Genomic DNA, 14,459 nt, shown 5'->3' with positions numbered 1-14,459 from the left:
TTGCATATAGAATGAAGATATCACTTTAAGGGGTCATTGCCAGCAGGAGCAGATCCTGCCCAAATCTAAAGAAACCAAGAACAGATGAGATCAGTTTACAGGGTCATATAGACATTCAAAGACATTTAGGGTCCAAAGTGAAAGTCACTGTCCACAGACAGAGAGAACATGGAACTGTGGGGAACCGTCCCAGGAGAGGTTGTTCACTCAGAGATTGCATTGGCTGAACAACATCTGAAGCTCGCTTGGTCTCAGCTGACTCAGTTAAGGTCAAGATTAGCAATTTATATAACATTAAGAAAGTAAAACCAGCCATAGTTGGAGGTTTCTCAGTTCAAAATGACTGCTGAGCAAACAACATCTTGATGATCCGTAATGCTGTTACATCTGGTGCATAAGCAGCATTTTACTGACAGAAATACGGAGGTGGTAGTGTGATGATGTGGGACTTAATGGAACCATTGGTTCCATTAAGCTTGGTTTATGCAAGGATGGAAATTCATGCTAGCTAATCCAGCTCTGTTTGGATTGGTCTAGTCAAAGTCTGAATTTAAATCCAATGGAGATAGAGCTTAAACAATCAAATAAGGCTTAAAATCCCTGTGTGGCTGGAGTAAAACAGTTCTGAACAGCAATATAAACAAATATATATGCCAGATATTAAAAAACCTTAGAGATAGCTGGTATCTGCAAGGATGGCTAAACAACTTTCGTAGCTTTAGTAGTTATACTATCACATTGGGTCAGGTGGGCATGGGATCCTTTTTTTAATTTTATGTTTCAAGCCATCATTTAAAAAGCCTGTTTCCGTATTTACTTATGCTATCTTTGTCTGATCTTTACGATGTTTAGATGTTCTAAAATATAACAGCTGGATAATATACTTTTTCACAGTTCTGTATCAAAACAGTTTCTGTTTAATGTTGAACTCTTCCTCATTTTTTGCCGCCTTTCAAATGGAATCAGATCTTACATGCTCCTTCCTGATTGTTATTTTCTTTTTATGATGTTTGAGCTTTATTCTTGTTATAGGAAAAGTCTTTTGTGTTTTAACTAAAAAAAATAGGTCTCACACTAGACCTATGAATATAAATAATCCAAAATGTGTGAAATATACCTTTAAAGATCATGGTCACCTGCACAAATGAATGTAATATTATTTGAGCCAACCGCATCTTCAGCTGTAGGTGATCTTTTTGTTCATTTGTGCGCAGTTTGTGACCCATGCATGGCGCAATAACAGTATATCTGATCTCCAGCAAAACCCCACAACTGATTAAGTAATAATGACCTTTTTTCATAATTAGGGGATATGACTGATCTTTTTTTTCCAAAATGAAAGGAAATGTACACACTGTGCAATTCAGATTGATACCTTTGTCTGTGTCTCTTTTTTAAGAAAAGTTCAGAAAGGTCAGCATCATCATAGATCTAGTGACCTTACAATTACCAAAATGTGCTTAAGTAGCGTTTAAAAATGTTGGGTGTTGATAAGGCGTTTGCAGCCTTTCCAGTTGGCAACTTTAATGTTAACTCCTGCCTTCCAAACGACCAACAAAACCTCCAAAGATTTAAAAACTGACGTTTCAATTAGTGAAAATGAAATAAGGCAGGATGTCCATGTCTCCCTTTAGGACCCTGTCATTTTCTTTTGTAAAGCGCTCAGACTTCCGGTTCTGCTCATGGTGTTGCTCTTTGAAGTCCTCGTCCTGAGCTTTGGAAACACTGGCTAACATTCCTTAGGGCATGACACACGGAGCTGCATTGGTTGTCCCGACACAACGTCCTTCCAGGAGAATTGCAGCTTGTTAAACAGAGACTTTCTGCAGAACATGCGCTGTAGAAGTAGCAGGCTGGAGCTACAGCTGCTTTCCAAATGTCAGAGAAGATAGTATAGACAGGTGTTGAGTCAGATGAGCCATGTGCTTATGAAGTCACTGAAAAATCCCTAATATAGTCCCACAGACGTTCTTAAAGCCCTTTTAAATACATGATTTTATTTCTTTTTATTCTTAAAGCTTTTTTTTTTTTTTTTTTGATAGGAGCTATTCCTTTGGCTGGTTATTCCTTTTTGGAATTCAGGGTTGGGCGGTCTTGGTTTGATGCCTTCACTGACTGTTGGTGTTCTGCCTTTGCTACAGAAAAACAGATTTAAATTAGATTATATCACCTCCAGTCATAAACATTCTTTATAAAACCCACTATGGAAATAAATTACTTACTTGAAATAACTAGTTCCTGATTTTGTAACAAAAATATTAATACCAACTTTCCACCTTGGTGATTTTGCTTTTATTGAAAAATATCTAATCATTAATTTCAAATCAATCAGGGCAATTATTTTCTTTTTTTTTTTTTTGCTTTATAATCTAACCGGCTAAGTCCACTTTTGTTTTCTTGGAACTGTTATGCATTAAAGAGAGAACATGTGTCATGTTTTTGATGAAAGTAGTAGGGATTTGATTCCAACTGAAGTTATAAAGATTATTCTCTTCTATGCATCACTCCTATGTTCCTAACCCTTCTTTTGTCTCTAAAAAAGTTTGGTAAAGTACTGCATTTAGTTGATGTGTCTGTAGACTGAAAATGTTATAGGTTTTGACACATTTAAGGATTTTTTCCCCCCAGTATTAGACCAGCGGACCATCAGTCAGAGCTGGATTATGATCTCTGGTTTATTGATTGGTGCTTTTTTTTACTGGAGATTGTGTTAAATCCCCTAATTGGAGTCCTCTAAATATCCCATCAAAAACATTACATCAATGTTTGTTTTTTCTTCTAGAGGACCGACTATAAGAGCGCATCAAACCCTGACCCCCGTTTTGTGTCTTTTGCTGTATGGTTTATCAATGTTGTGATATTTAATTCTTTGCTATGAAGCTAAAGTGTGCTGCAGTATTTCCTAGTATACATCTCTGTTGATGGTCTTTTCTTATTTAGTTTTGTTTATTGGGGAGTGATGTCTCATTTCAATCTGTTATCGTAGCGTTTTCTGTATACCCTGTTCCTTAACCTGATATTATCAAGTATGTTATGAGAATGGATATTTTACTGGCTTTATAGAATGTTTTAAAATAAATATAATATTGACAATAAGAAAAAAAAAAGGATTATTTAAACCTCCTAACACGTTGAGTACCTGCTACTAAGCGCTTGTGTTTTTCCATTAGGATATTGTGTGCTTCTCTTAATCATTTTCGTTGTAGAAAAATTGAGTGAATTTATATTAGGCTTTGAAAAACTAATGACACAATTGTAAATTTTGCAGGAGGGTTTTATTAGACCAATGGCTTCATCAGATTTAAAAGAATAGTTCTTTTAATTGTCCTTACTAACTTTAGGATGAGAAAGGGGCTCACATTGTGGAAACCTTGTTCTAGCTTGTTATTCACTGTTACTTTTGATCATTTTTTCGGTCTCAGAGGTGAATCGAGTTAATAATGAGAATTTGTAAGCTCACATATGCATATTGTATATGTGTAGAAATGTAATCACACTTTGTCTTGGATTTACATTAAACTTAAGTCACGGCAACTGTCTCCTTTTTGTCCCATGCTGTGTGTGTGTGGTTGTATTCTTTGGACTAGGACTATAAAAGCATGCATATTACCTATTACCATGATATTAAGGCAAAGGGCTGGATTTAGAAATCAGGAACTTTGCTAAATCAAAGGGATTACACCCAGCACATATCTACAAAAACACCATCCCAGCGGTGAAATATAGTTGTGGCTGCAACATAATTGGGGATCAAACTCCCCAGTGGAGGGGAAAAGAATAATGAACCTGAAAACAAGACAATACTGCAAGAAAATGTGTTTATAAAATACTTTTCTGACAGTTGATATTTGTCGGGCAGTGTATCGACTCTTTATGATACCCTTTGCCAGACATATACATTTTCATAATGAGACTATTTGCAACCTCTCAAGTTATGGCTTTGTAGAAATGATTAAATTGTGCAAATCACAGGAGAGTTCCAATTAAATGGGTAAACTCAATTACAGGTGCTGGTCATAAAATTAGAATATCATGAAAAAGTAGATTGATTTCAGTAATTCCATTTAAAAAGTGAAACTTGCATATTATATTCATACATTACATACAAACTCATATATTTCAGATGTTTATTTTGTTTAATTTTGATGATTACAAATGACAACAAATGAAAATCTCAAATTCATCATATCAGAAAATTAGAATATTGTGAAAAGGTTCAAAATTGATGGCCCCTGGTGCCACACTCTAATCAGCTAATTAACTCAAACCACCTGCAAAAGCCTTTAAATGGTCTTTCAGTCTAGTTCTATAGGCTACACAATCATGGGGAAGACTGCTGACTTGACAGTTGTCCAAAAGACGACCATCGACACCTTGCACAAGGAGGGCAAGACACAAAAGGTCATCGCTAAAGAGGCTGGCTGTTCACAGAGCTCAGTGTCCAAGCACATTAATAGAGAGGCGAAGGGAAGGAAAAGATGTGGTCGAAAAAAGTGTACAAGCAAGAGAGATAACCGCACCCTGGAGAGGATTGTGAAACAAAACCCATTCAAAAATGTGGGGGAGATTCACAAAGAGTGGACTGCAGCTGGAGTGAGTGCTTCAAGAACCACCACACACAGACGTATGAAAGACATGGGTTTCTGCTGTCGCATTCCTTGTGTCAAGCCACTCTTGAACCACAGACAGCGTCAGAAGCGTCTTGCCTGGGCTAAAGATAAACAGGACTGGACTGCTGGTGAGTGGTCCAAAGTCATGTTCTCTGATGAAAGTAAATTTTGCATTTCCTTTGGAAATCAAGGTCCCAGAGTCTGGAGGAAAAGAAGAGAGGCACTTCATCCACGTTGCTTGAAGTCCAGTGTAAAGTTTCCACAGTCAGTGATGGTTTGGGGTGCCATGTCATCTGCTGGTGTTGGTCCATTGTGTTTTCTGAGGTCCAGGGTCAACGCAGCCACATACCAGGAAGTTTTGGAGCACTTCATGCTTCCTGCAGCTGACCAACTTTTTGGAGATGCAGATTTCATTTTCCAACAGGACTTGGCACCTGCACACAGTGCCAAAGCTACCAGTACCTGGTTGAAGGACCATGGTATCCCTGTTCTTAATTGGCCAGCAAACTCTCCTGACCTTAACCCCATAGAAAATCTATGGGGTATTGTGAAGAAGAAGATGCAATACACCAGACCCAACAATTCAGAAGAGCTAAAAGCCACTATTAGAGCAACCTGGGCTATCATAACACCTGAGCAGTGCCACAGACTGATCGACTCCATGCCACGCCGCATTGCTGCAGTAATACAGGCCAAAGGAGGCCCAACTAAATACTGAGTGCTGTACATGCTCATACTTTTCATGTTCATACTTTTCAGTTGGCCAACATTTCTATAAATCCTTTGTTTTTATTGGTCTTCAGTAATATTCTAATTTTCTGATATGATGAATTTGAGATTTTCATTTGTTGTCATTTGTAATCATCAAAATTAAACAAAATAAACATCTGAAATATATGAGTTTGTATGTAATGTATGAATATAATATACAAGTTTCACTTTTTAAATGGAATTACTGAAATCAATCTACTTTTTCATGATATTCTAATTTTATGACCAGCACCTGTATATCTTAATTAGATCTTCTACAGGTGTGGCCCCAAGAAGACTGTAGGCTCTAATGAGTCAAATCATACTTTTTGTTTTTATTACTTAAAATGAGCAGATTTCAAAATTATTTATTAAAGTCACATGTTCCCCAGATAACAAAAGCCCCGAAAATATTTTAATTGGGGATGTTTAGACATTGAAAACCTCAATTACACATGAGTAGTAGGACCTCTGTGTCACCACTAGGTGTCAGTGTGCACCGAAATGAAAGAAAGGGCTATGACGTAAACGGGTTATGTTAAATATCTCAAAAGAAGTTCAGGATCCTTCATTAGAAAACCGATCTTTGGATTTTGCTATTAAACTGTTGAATGGAATGTTTTCTTATTTTGACAAAACAAGCAGAAAAATAAACCATAAATGTGGATATTTCCCTCCTTAAAACGGGTGTTGCATTATAATGGGGCTCCAAATTGGAATTGGACTAAAAAGTTAAATATGAACGCTTACATTACGTTACATTAAGTTATAAAGAAATACGGGAAATGGGTGAAAAGTTACATGGTTCAAAAGGAGGGTAATCCTATTTAGCAGATAAAGGCTGACACGAAGATGTGCCCCCCTCATTGTGCATCATTGCATAAAGTAACGTTGCCGTGGAAGCCGTAGACGCCAGTAAGAGAGGACCAACCTAATATCAAAAGCAAAATCTGACAGATATGACTATTAGCCTATCAGAATTAGTCTTGATAAATAAAAGACCAATCAGAGCTGGCGGAGGGCGGGGTTAAGTCAATCAGGACGAGTGAGGGTAACTGGTAACTGAACTATCTCACATCACAAGGAGCTATCAGTCTACAGCCGCACGCGCACCCGAAAATAACTTTAGGACAAAGAATGTCCACATAAAGCGTTAGGGATAAAGCTTTAAAGAAGATTTTACTCGTTTTATGGATATTTTCTCCTCACTCTAATACAAACTGGCTGAGTCGGAGCTCGCTTTTGATGGGTAAGTGTATGTGCGCAGCTATGAGCTGGCTGAGAGGACAGTCAGCTCTGGGAGAGGTGGAGGACAATTGTTTTACCCGTGGGTTTGGAGCCAGCTTTAGAGAGTGTAGCTATCCAAAACTTGAGCTTCTACTGGGGAATTTGAGGATATTAGCTTTGTGAAGCTTTATTAAAAAGCACGTGATCGCTAAGCTCAGAGTAACGGGACGGGATGTAGGACAGGAGACTGAAGTGTATCAGGATGACAGAGCTAGAGCTGCACAGACAGGTCTGCTTGGTCCCAACCATGCTAAAGAAACACATTCTAGAAATATTTATCTACAAGCTTTTGGAAAAATGTGTATGTCCATTTGGGGGAGAAATTATTATCCAGGGTATATTGAGCTACATGAGGTAAAATGCATTATTTTGAAGAGAGACGAATTTTTACCCCCCAGCTTTAAAGCTCCCATATTATGCATAACTCACTTAATAAACATTTTGTAACAGTCATATGTGTCCCGAAGCCTGCGTATGTGCTCAGCAAATGAAGAAAAATCCTTTCTCTCTCACTGACTTTCTCCAGCTGGTAACTAATGTGTGCTCAAAATGCTCTGTTTGAACATCATGCCCTTTATGACATCATAAGGGGAAGAAACCGTCCGGAACGGTTGATGGGTTGATAACTGAAAATCTTTGAATATCTTGTTAATTCTTTATTTTGTTTTTGCGCTGTTTTCTCAGTCACCACTTGAACAAGCATAACTCATTTTTGAGAGAGGGAAAAATCTACATTTATGTGTGTAGTATTTTGTCACAATAATCTTCTTATTGACCATGAATTAAAAATAATTTATTTTAAGTAATAAGCTGAACTGGATATGTTGAAATGACAAAAAAAAAATCTACATCTAAGGATTTATAATTAAGTTATTAACTAAAATTTGTATCAATTTATATACATTTGGAATTACTATAAACTCATAAAAAATGTTTAGTTTTTTCTAGATGTGTGACACTGCAATCATATAAATCAAAGATAATAGAATAGAATAGAATCTTTATAGTCCACCAAGGTAGAAAATTGTCTTTGGCTCGCTAGACAGGCAGTACTAAAACACAAATGCTGAAAAAAAACAATTAGAACAAACATCAATGCAGATAAAAAAGTGGTACAAAAAAATACACGAAGCTAGAGAAGTTTTATCAGTTTTCCCCATATAGAGTTCTTTGAGGTGTATGTTATTTTTTTTTTAAAACGTAATTCTTATATTTAAGTTGAATTTGAAATGTTAAATATCTAGTCGTGATTTTAGATGTTGTCGTTTTATCAACGTACTGCAAATTAACACAGATTTTTTTCAGTCATTTCAGTAAATTGGCATTAGAACAGAGAGCGTAGCATAAAAGTTACTTTCTTCCTCGTCTGCTACTAAAATTGCAAATTAGCTCATTCAGACAAAAAGGAGCACTGTTTACTTTTATTCTCCTTAATCTTCTCTGGCATACATTCTTCTTCTATGGTGTAATTTGGTTGGTGAGGCAATCTGCAGTCAGGGATTACTCGTGTTTGGGGTTGTTGTCCTGCTGGATTGTGAACCTCTGCCTCAATCTCAAGTATTTTAAAGCCTCTGACAAGTTTTAATCCATAATTTCCATGGATTTAGCTCCGTTCCTATTCCCTTTAACCCTTACAAGCTTTCATGTATCTGCTGAACAAAGTCATCCCCCACAGCATGATGCCCCCTCCACTATGTTTAATGGAGGGAATGGTGTGTTCAGGGTAATTTGAAGATATTTTTTTCCACATATCACATTAAGCAAAGAACAAGGGTCCTTTCTTGGTGGTCTTGGCTGGTCGTCCTTATGGGCCACATATGTGGATTAGGGCTGCTCCTATCAATTCTTTTAGTAATAGATTCATCTATTGATTACTTTTTTAAAATAATCAGTTATTCTGAAAACAAATGTTTTCAGTAAATAATAATTTCTAAATAAATAAACATTTGCATTGTATAAAAAAAGCTTTTTTTTTAAGTATTTTATATGAATTGGAAATGGCAAAACCATAAAAAAGTATAGAATAAATAGACATATACATGTATTGATATATTTATGATGCAAACATTTTTCATCTTCAATGGAATATGTTATACTTTTACTGGAGTTTTTCTTAATTGCTGCTGTAAGTAGGTCATTCTTTCAGTAACGGACCTGTTTAAGATTCTTTGGACTATTAATCTAGGCAACAATTGAACTACTTTATAGTGAGATGAATTTTAAAAAAGATCTATTTTCACCATTAATCTGATCAACCCTTTCAGCCCTAACGTGGATCCGACAGCAAGCGGTTGTTCTGTTAACAAATTCTGGATCTGCATCTCTCTCCATAGACATGATTGGCCATCTGGTTTCTCTGATTAATGCTCTTTGGACATCCATGTTCCTGCAGGTCTGCAGTTGGTCCATTCTTTCTCCATGTTTAAATGGTAGATTGAACAAAGCTCTGGGAGATGTCGACCTGCCTGCTGTGTTCCTTGTTTTTTTGTTTTTTTTTTTCTACAATGTCCTGTCTGGTAATGTGGCAATAAGAATAATTGTCTTGATGCCAAAAAAAACCCAACAGATTTTACTTTCACAAGTGGAGCAGTACGGCTATCGCCATAGTGTTCCGCTTGATTTATGCATATACATTGCTTTATTATAATTATACAGGGAGTTTTACAGATTATTTGGACATTGCAATGTCAGTAAAGGAAAAGTAATGTACAGGAAAGGAAAAACAGAAAAAACGGAGAAAAGATGAAAGAAAGAGGAGATAAAGGGGAGATAATGATAAAACATTTTCAGTCAGTTCCTTGGTTTTTCTGATGTTTTTTTCCTCACTACCAAACCTTTGAGGTCTTCACAGAACAGCTCCATTTATACTTATATTTACCTAGATAAAATGCAATACTCCAGTTAAAAAACAGATCTTATTTTTCAGATTTATAATTTTTTACTTCACATTTGACTTTTCATTATTTACTGTTTTGTGTTGATTCTGGACATAAACTAATAAAACACTGTGATATTGGTGGTTTTAATGTGAGAAAATATGAAACTATTCACAGGATATGATTGCTTTTGCAAGGTGTCATATGTTAGTAATGAGAAGTAAAGTTTAACAATGAGGCTTTGTGTTTAGCATCAATCTTTATTTTTTTTCTTGCAGCCTTTCTGCATGGAAGATCATCCTAACAAAAGAAAAGCAGTAACCCAAGCCTTGGTTTATCTCGGTCTGTGCCATGACTTTTTACGTCTTATCCGGATGAAATGCCCTGAAAGTTCAACCCCGCCATCATGGCAGGTTTACACTCCGCTGTGGGTTTAGCAGTGAAGCTCCAGGCTTTTATGCATGGCCAGTGTGTCCTCTTTCTTGGGATAACCGTGTTGGCATCAGTGATCTCAGCTGGCTCACCTCTAGCAGGTAAGAGAACACCTTTCTCTGTCTCATATGATCCACTCCTTTTAAACTTTGGGTTGGTGTAGATTCTAATCTTGTGAAACATCCTCGTATGTGTAAGAAAGCAGAAAATGCTGTTCAGATGAAACAAAGTTAAAACAGAAATTAAGGATAAAAAGACAGAAGTTTTCCAAGCATCACGGCCTGTTTTAAAAAGCAATTATTTTGCAATCATGGTTTTTATATTTACACAAATTTCAAAAGAGCAGTTGAGACAGAATATATAGATTTTTTGTATGCCAGGATCTATTTATTTAGTAACTGTTTTGAGTTTTTAATCTTTTTCTATAGTAACTGTTGTTTTTCTTTAATATGATTATCTTTGGGAGTTTTTATTTGTCCACCACTTTGTGGACAAACAATTACAGTATATCCTCACCTAACAATGACATTATTATTCTATTCTATTCTAGAGCATCAATGTGGGGTGAATGTTTGCTTATCATCAAAGATCTAGCCAGAGTGTAATTAGGATTAGGATTATCTTGATGGATATCTGCTCTGGTTTCCTTCCCCTGCCTCAGCAACAGTGTCTGGTTTATGTGAATCAGGAACTTTGAACTACATCCACTATTCTGAGCAGAATATGTGACTTGTTTACTTAAAACTTTGGAGATACTGGTTGGAACAAATGCAGTCTTGTTTGTGAACCACAGGGCAGCTGCACTGGGGGTGTTGCATTGACCTTTGCATTGGGAATCTAGTGACTGAAATGAAGCATCCGCATCAGGATTTGATGTACAGATTTTAGAATTAAGAGTTTAACAACTTTCTGCGAGTTTAATGTCTAAATCTACTGGGGAGACATTTTCTCTGGACTTCGATTTATTGATGCTGACGTCTGATCAATAGCCCTCCCTCTCAGGGAAAAAGAAGCCCTTCTAAAAGATCACAAGTAGCTGCGTTATTATATTTTTAACAGGATTTTGTTGGAAAATAGGAATTAGTGTTTCACAAAGTCCTGCTTAGATGATAACGTCACAATAAGTATGAAATAACCCCTGTCCTCTGAATACAGGACTCATGATCTTTGACCTAAAAGTGAGGTGGAGTTATGTCTTATGTTGGGCTGCTTGATAGAACAAAATCTTATCATGGGTATTTTAGAATAGAGTTCCACTTTATTGTCATTACACAGTCACAAGTACAAACCAACGAAATTTAGTTTGCATCTATCCAGAAGTGCTTAACAGGATATAAATATTTATTTCAGGGGTTGATGTTAAGGATTTTTACCACTTGCCCAAAGGGCATGTGACTTGTGGCATGTGAACAATTTTTACTTGCCCAGTATAATGCTTGATAAATACAGTTCCTAATATTCATTTTTGTATATATATCAATGAAACATGTTTGTTTCTTGTCATGTCATGTCATGTTTTTTGTAATTCAGTATTTTTTAAGTTTACAGGTTCCTGGTGTGTATCTGCATGCGTCAGATAATGAACTTAAGCCTACATTACCATGTTAACATGCTTTTCAATCCTTCCTGCATATTCTTTTCAAACTAAACTTTGCTTTAAACAGTTGTATGCTTGGAAAAATATAAATTGTAATGTTAAAAATCTAAAAAAAAGGTTAAAAACTTAAGATAAATCACAAGTCAGAAGTCAATGTCAATAAATAACTTTTATTTTAGAGTCAAGGTATGTTTATACAAGATAATACTATTAATATAATGTGACTTTTCTAGAGAATTATTATACATATTTATTTTATACAGGGTTTCCACAGTCTTACATAATTTCAGAATTCCCTGACTTTTAACTGACTCAGGATTAGTTTTCCCTGACAAAATAAATGCAGCAACAAGACAATAATAATAACATAACCGGTCACCAATTTAACATGTTTAGCTCTATAACATTTAAATGCACCTCTCCAATGTCTAAGAGAAAAAAATGTAATGAACATTTTTTAATGTATGACCTGCATCACTGTACAGAAGACTGCCATATGATAGCCATATTTACACTGTGCGCAGCATAATTATGCCAATTTTCCTAATCCCTGACAAATAATTTTTAATCTAGGGTTATCTAGGTGGTGGGTGAAATGGGTGGAGGGTAAAATAGCCTCGTTGTTGTTTTTTAGCCTGCCAAGTCGAAAAAAATGTGTCTGATTCGCACCGGACAAAAATCACACCATCTGGCAGAAAATCAAGCGGCTTTCTGAAATCACGCGAGAATGTGTACAAAACAACAAAAATGGCGCCGGCAACGCTTGTAGGTCGTTTTCAGAGAACGTCGGTGATTTTAAAGTAATTTTGAGTGAGAAATATATTTTTTTGCGATCATTGCACTTGCCCGGCGGGCAAATGCAATGAAATTTGTACTCTCCCAACAATGAAAACTACTCGCCCCGGGCGATCCGGCAATGGTTAACATCGAGCCCTGTATTTACATGTGTACAGAGACTATGTATGTATGGACTGTAAATGGTATAAAAAACAGAGAGTAAGTGTAAGAGGCTATAAATAAATATGGAAACTATATACACATTATACAGGAAAGTTAGGATATGGATTATGTATATTTTATTGGGGTTATAATACAGGATAAATGATGACAGATAACAGCAGATAAAAGATTTACATGTTATTTACAGCTATGGTAAATGTTTGTACTTGTGTAGCGCTTTTTCATGTCAGAGGACATGACCAAAGTACTTTACACTACATTCAGTCATTCACCCATTCACACAACGACTCCCACACTGTTGGTGGCACGCTACATTGTAGCCATAGCTGCCCTGCGGCTCACTGACAGAGGCGAGGCTGACGTACGTTAGCGCCACCAGTCCCCCTGACGAACTTCAGTAGGCAATGCAGGTGAAGTGTCTTGCCCAAGGACACAACACTGAAAACCAGAACCGAGGCTTGAACCGACAACCCTCTGGAAAAACGTATTTATCCAACGCCACTGTCGCACCAAGCTATAGTTGAGAAGTGCCTGTAAGTGGTGTTGGATCCGTATGTTGTTGTGTCTGTGTGTGTGTGTGGGAAACAGTCCATGGTGGTCTTGTTTTACCTACAATGTGGGGGAAGTATTTTGTAAAATATCCTACATGCGAGGACTTACAGGCACAAATGGGGACATTTAAGTAGTCCCCAAATGGTTAAGTTCTGGTCTTTGATTTGATCTCATTTTGAATTGAACAGTTCATGTAGATGTCCTTGATGGCAGGGAAAAGTGCACCAGCAATGTGCTCAGCAGTTTTCATCACCATCTGCATCGCCTTCTGATCCAAGGCAGGGCAGTTCCCATACCAAACTGTGATACAGTTGGTGAGCATGCTCTCAATGGTGCAGCGGTAGAAGTTTGTGAGGATCTCTGAGGAGAGGAATTTGTTCCTTAGGGAACGCATGAAGAAGAGGCACTGGTGTGCTTTCTTGGTGTGTCTGGAGCAGTTGGTCGTCCAAGTCAGGTCCTCGGAGATGTGGACCCCCAGGAACTTGAAGCTGTCCACACCACCCCCGCCGTCCCCTTGGTGTGGATAGGTGGATGTGGGTCAGCGTTCCTCCTTAACTCCATAATGAGCTCCTTGGTCTTTTCAGTGTTCAACTACAGGTTTTTTGTGTCGCACCACTCAGCCAGATGTTCCATCTCCTCCCTGTAGGCGGCCTCATTGTTTTCTCTAATGAGGCTGATCGCTGTTGTTTCACCTGCAGAATTGATGATGGCTTTGGAGCCATGGAAAGGTCTGCAGTCATGGGTGAGGAAGGAGTAGAGGAAGGGATTCATCAAGCAGCCTTGTGTAACTCCGGTGTTTATGGTAATGGTTGATGAGAAGCGGTTGTCCAGACATGTTGGGGCTAGCTGGTCAGGAAGTCGAGCAACCAGTTACACATAAGTGAACTGATGCTGAGTTCTGTGAGTTTGGTAATAAGTTTTGATGGGATAACAGTGTTAAATGCACGGACTAAAGTATATGAACAGCATTATGTCGTAAGTGTTCTTACTGTGCAGGGGAGAATGGACAGTTCCAGACAGGAGTGCAGCTCCATCGAGATTGCACCCTCTGTGCTCCTTTTCTGCCTGTATGCAGATTGGTGGGGTCCGATCTCAGGTGAGCTAGAACCACCCGCTCAAAGCAATTGGTGATGATGGGGATGAGGGCTACTGGAGGGCAACTGGATGTGACTTTGGAGGTAGACTTGAAGCTGGTAGGTACCACAGTGTGGGCCAGGGACAGTGTGAAGGTGTCCGTTAGGACTCCTGCCGGCTCCCCAGAGCACACTCTGAGGACATGTCCAGATATGTCATCAGGACACGTTCAGGGACACCATCAGGACCCACAGCCTTGTGGGCTCTAATCCTGCTCAGGACTGCTCCTACGTCAGTGGAGAGGAGAGTCAGTGGCTGGTG

The 14,459-nt window shown here is 37.8% G+C and overlaps 1 protein-coding gene across 4 annotated transcripts in view; it reads left to right on the top strand.

The window, feature by feature from the left end:
* Window positions 1-6,415: 6,415 nt before the first annotated feature.
* si:ch211-1e14.1 (UPF0606 protein KIAA1549) overlaps window positions 6,416-14,459 on the top strand; it is a 59,235-nt gene continuing 51,191 nt past the window's right edge. For all 4 annotated transcript variants that reach the window (XM_038290961.1, XM_038290960.1, XM_038290959.1 and 1 more), the window contains exons 1-2: window positions 6,416-6,609; window positions 9,802-10,056. In XM_038290961.1, coding sequence (XP_038146889.1) covers window positions 9,930-10,056 — 127 coding nt within the window. In that variant the 5' untranslated portion in view covers window positions 6,416-6,609; window positions 9,802-9,929. The remainder of the gene's footprint in view (window positions 6,610-9,801; window positions 10,057-14,459) is intronic.

Source organism: Cyprinodon tularosa, unplaced genomic scaffold (genome assembly GCF_016077235.1).
Source record: "Cyprinodon tularosa strain WSP-4 unplaced genomic scaffold, ASM1607723v1 ctg290, whole genome shotgun sequence".
NCBI classification, from domain to species: Eukaryota; Metazoa; Chordata; class Actinopteri; order Cyprinodontiformes; family Cyprinodontidae; genus Cyprinodon; species Cyprinodon tularosa.
Note: the sequence above shows the minus strand (reverse complement) of the source record. Positions and strands in the feature narration are given on the sequence as shown.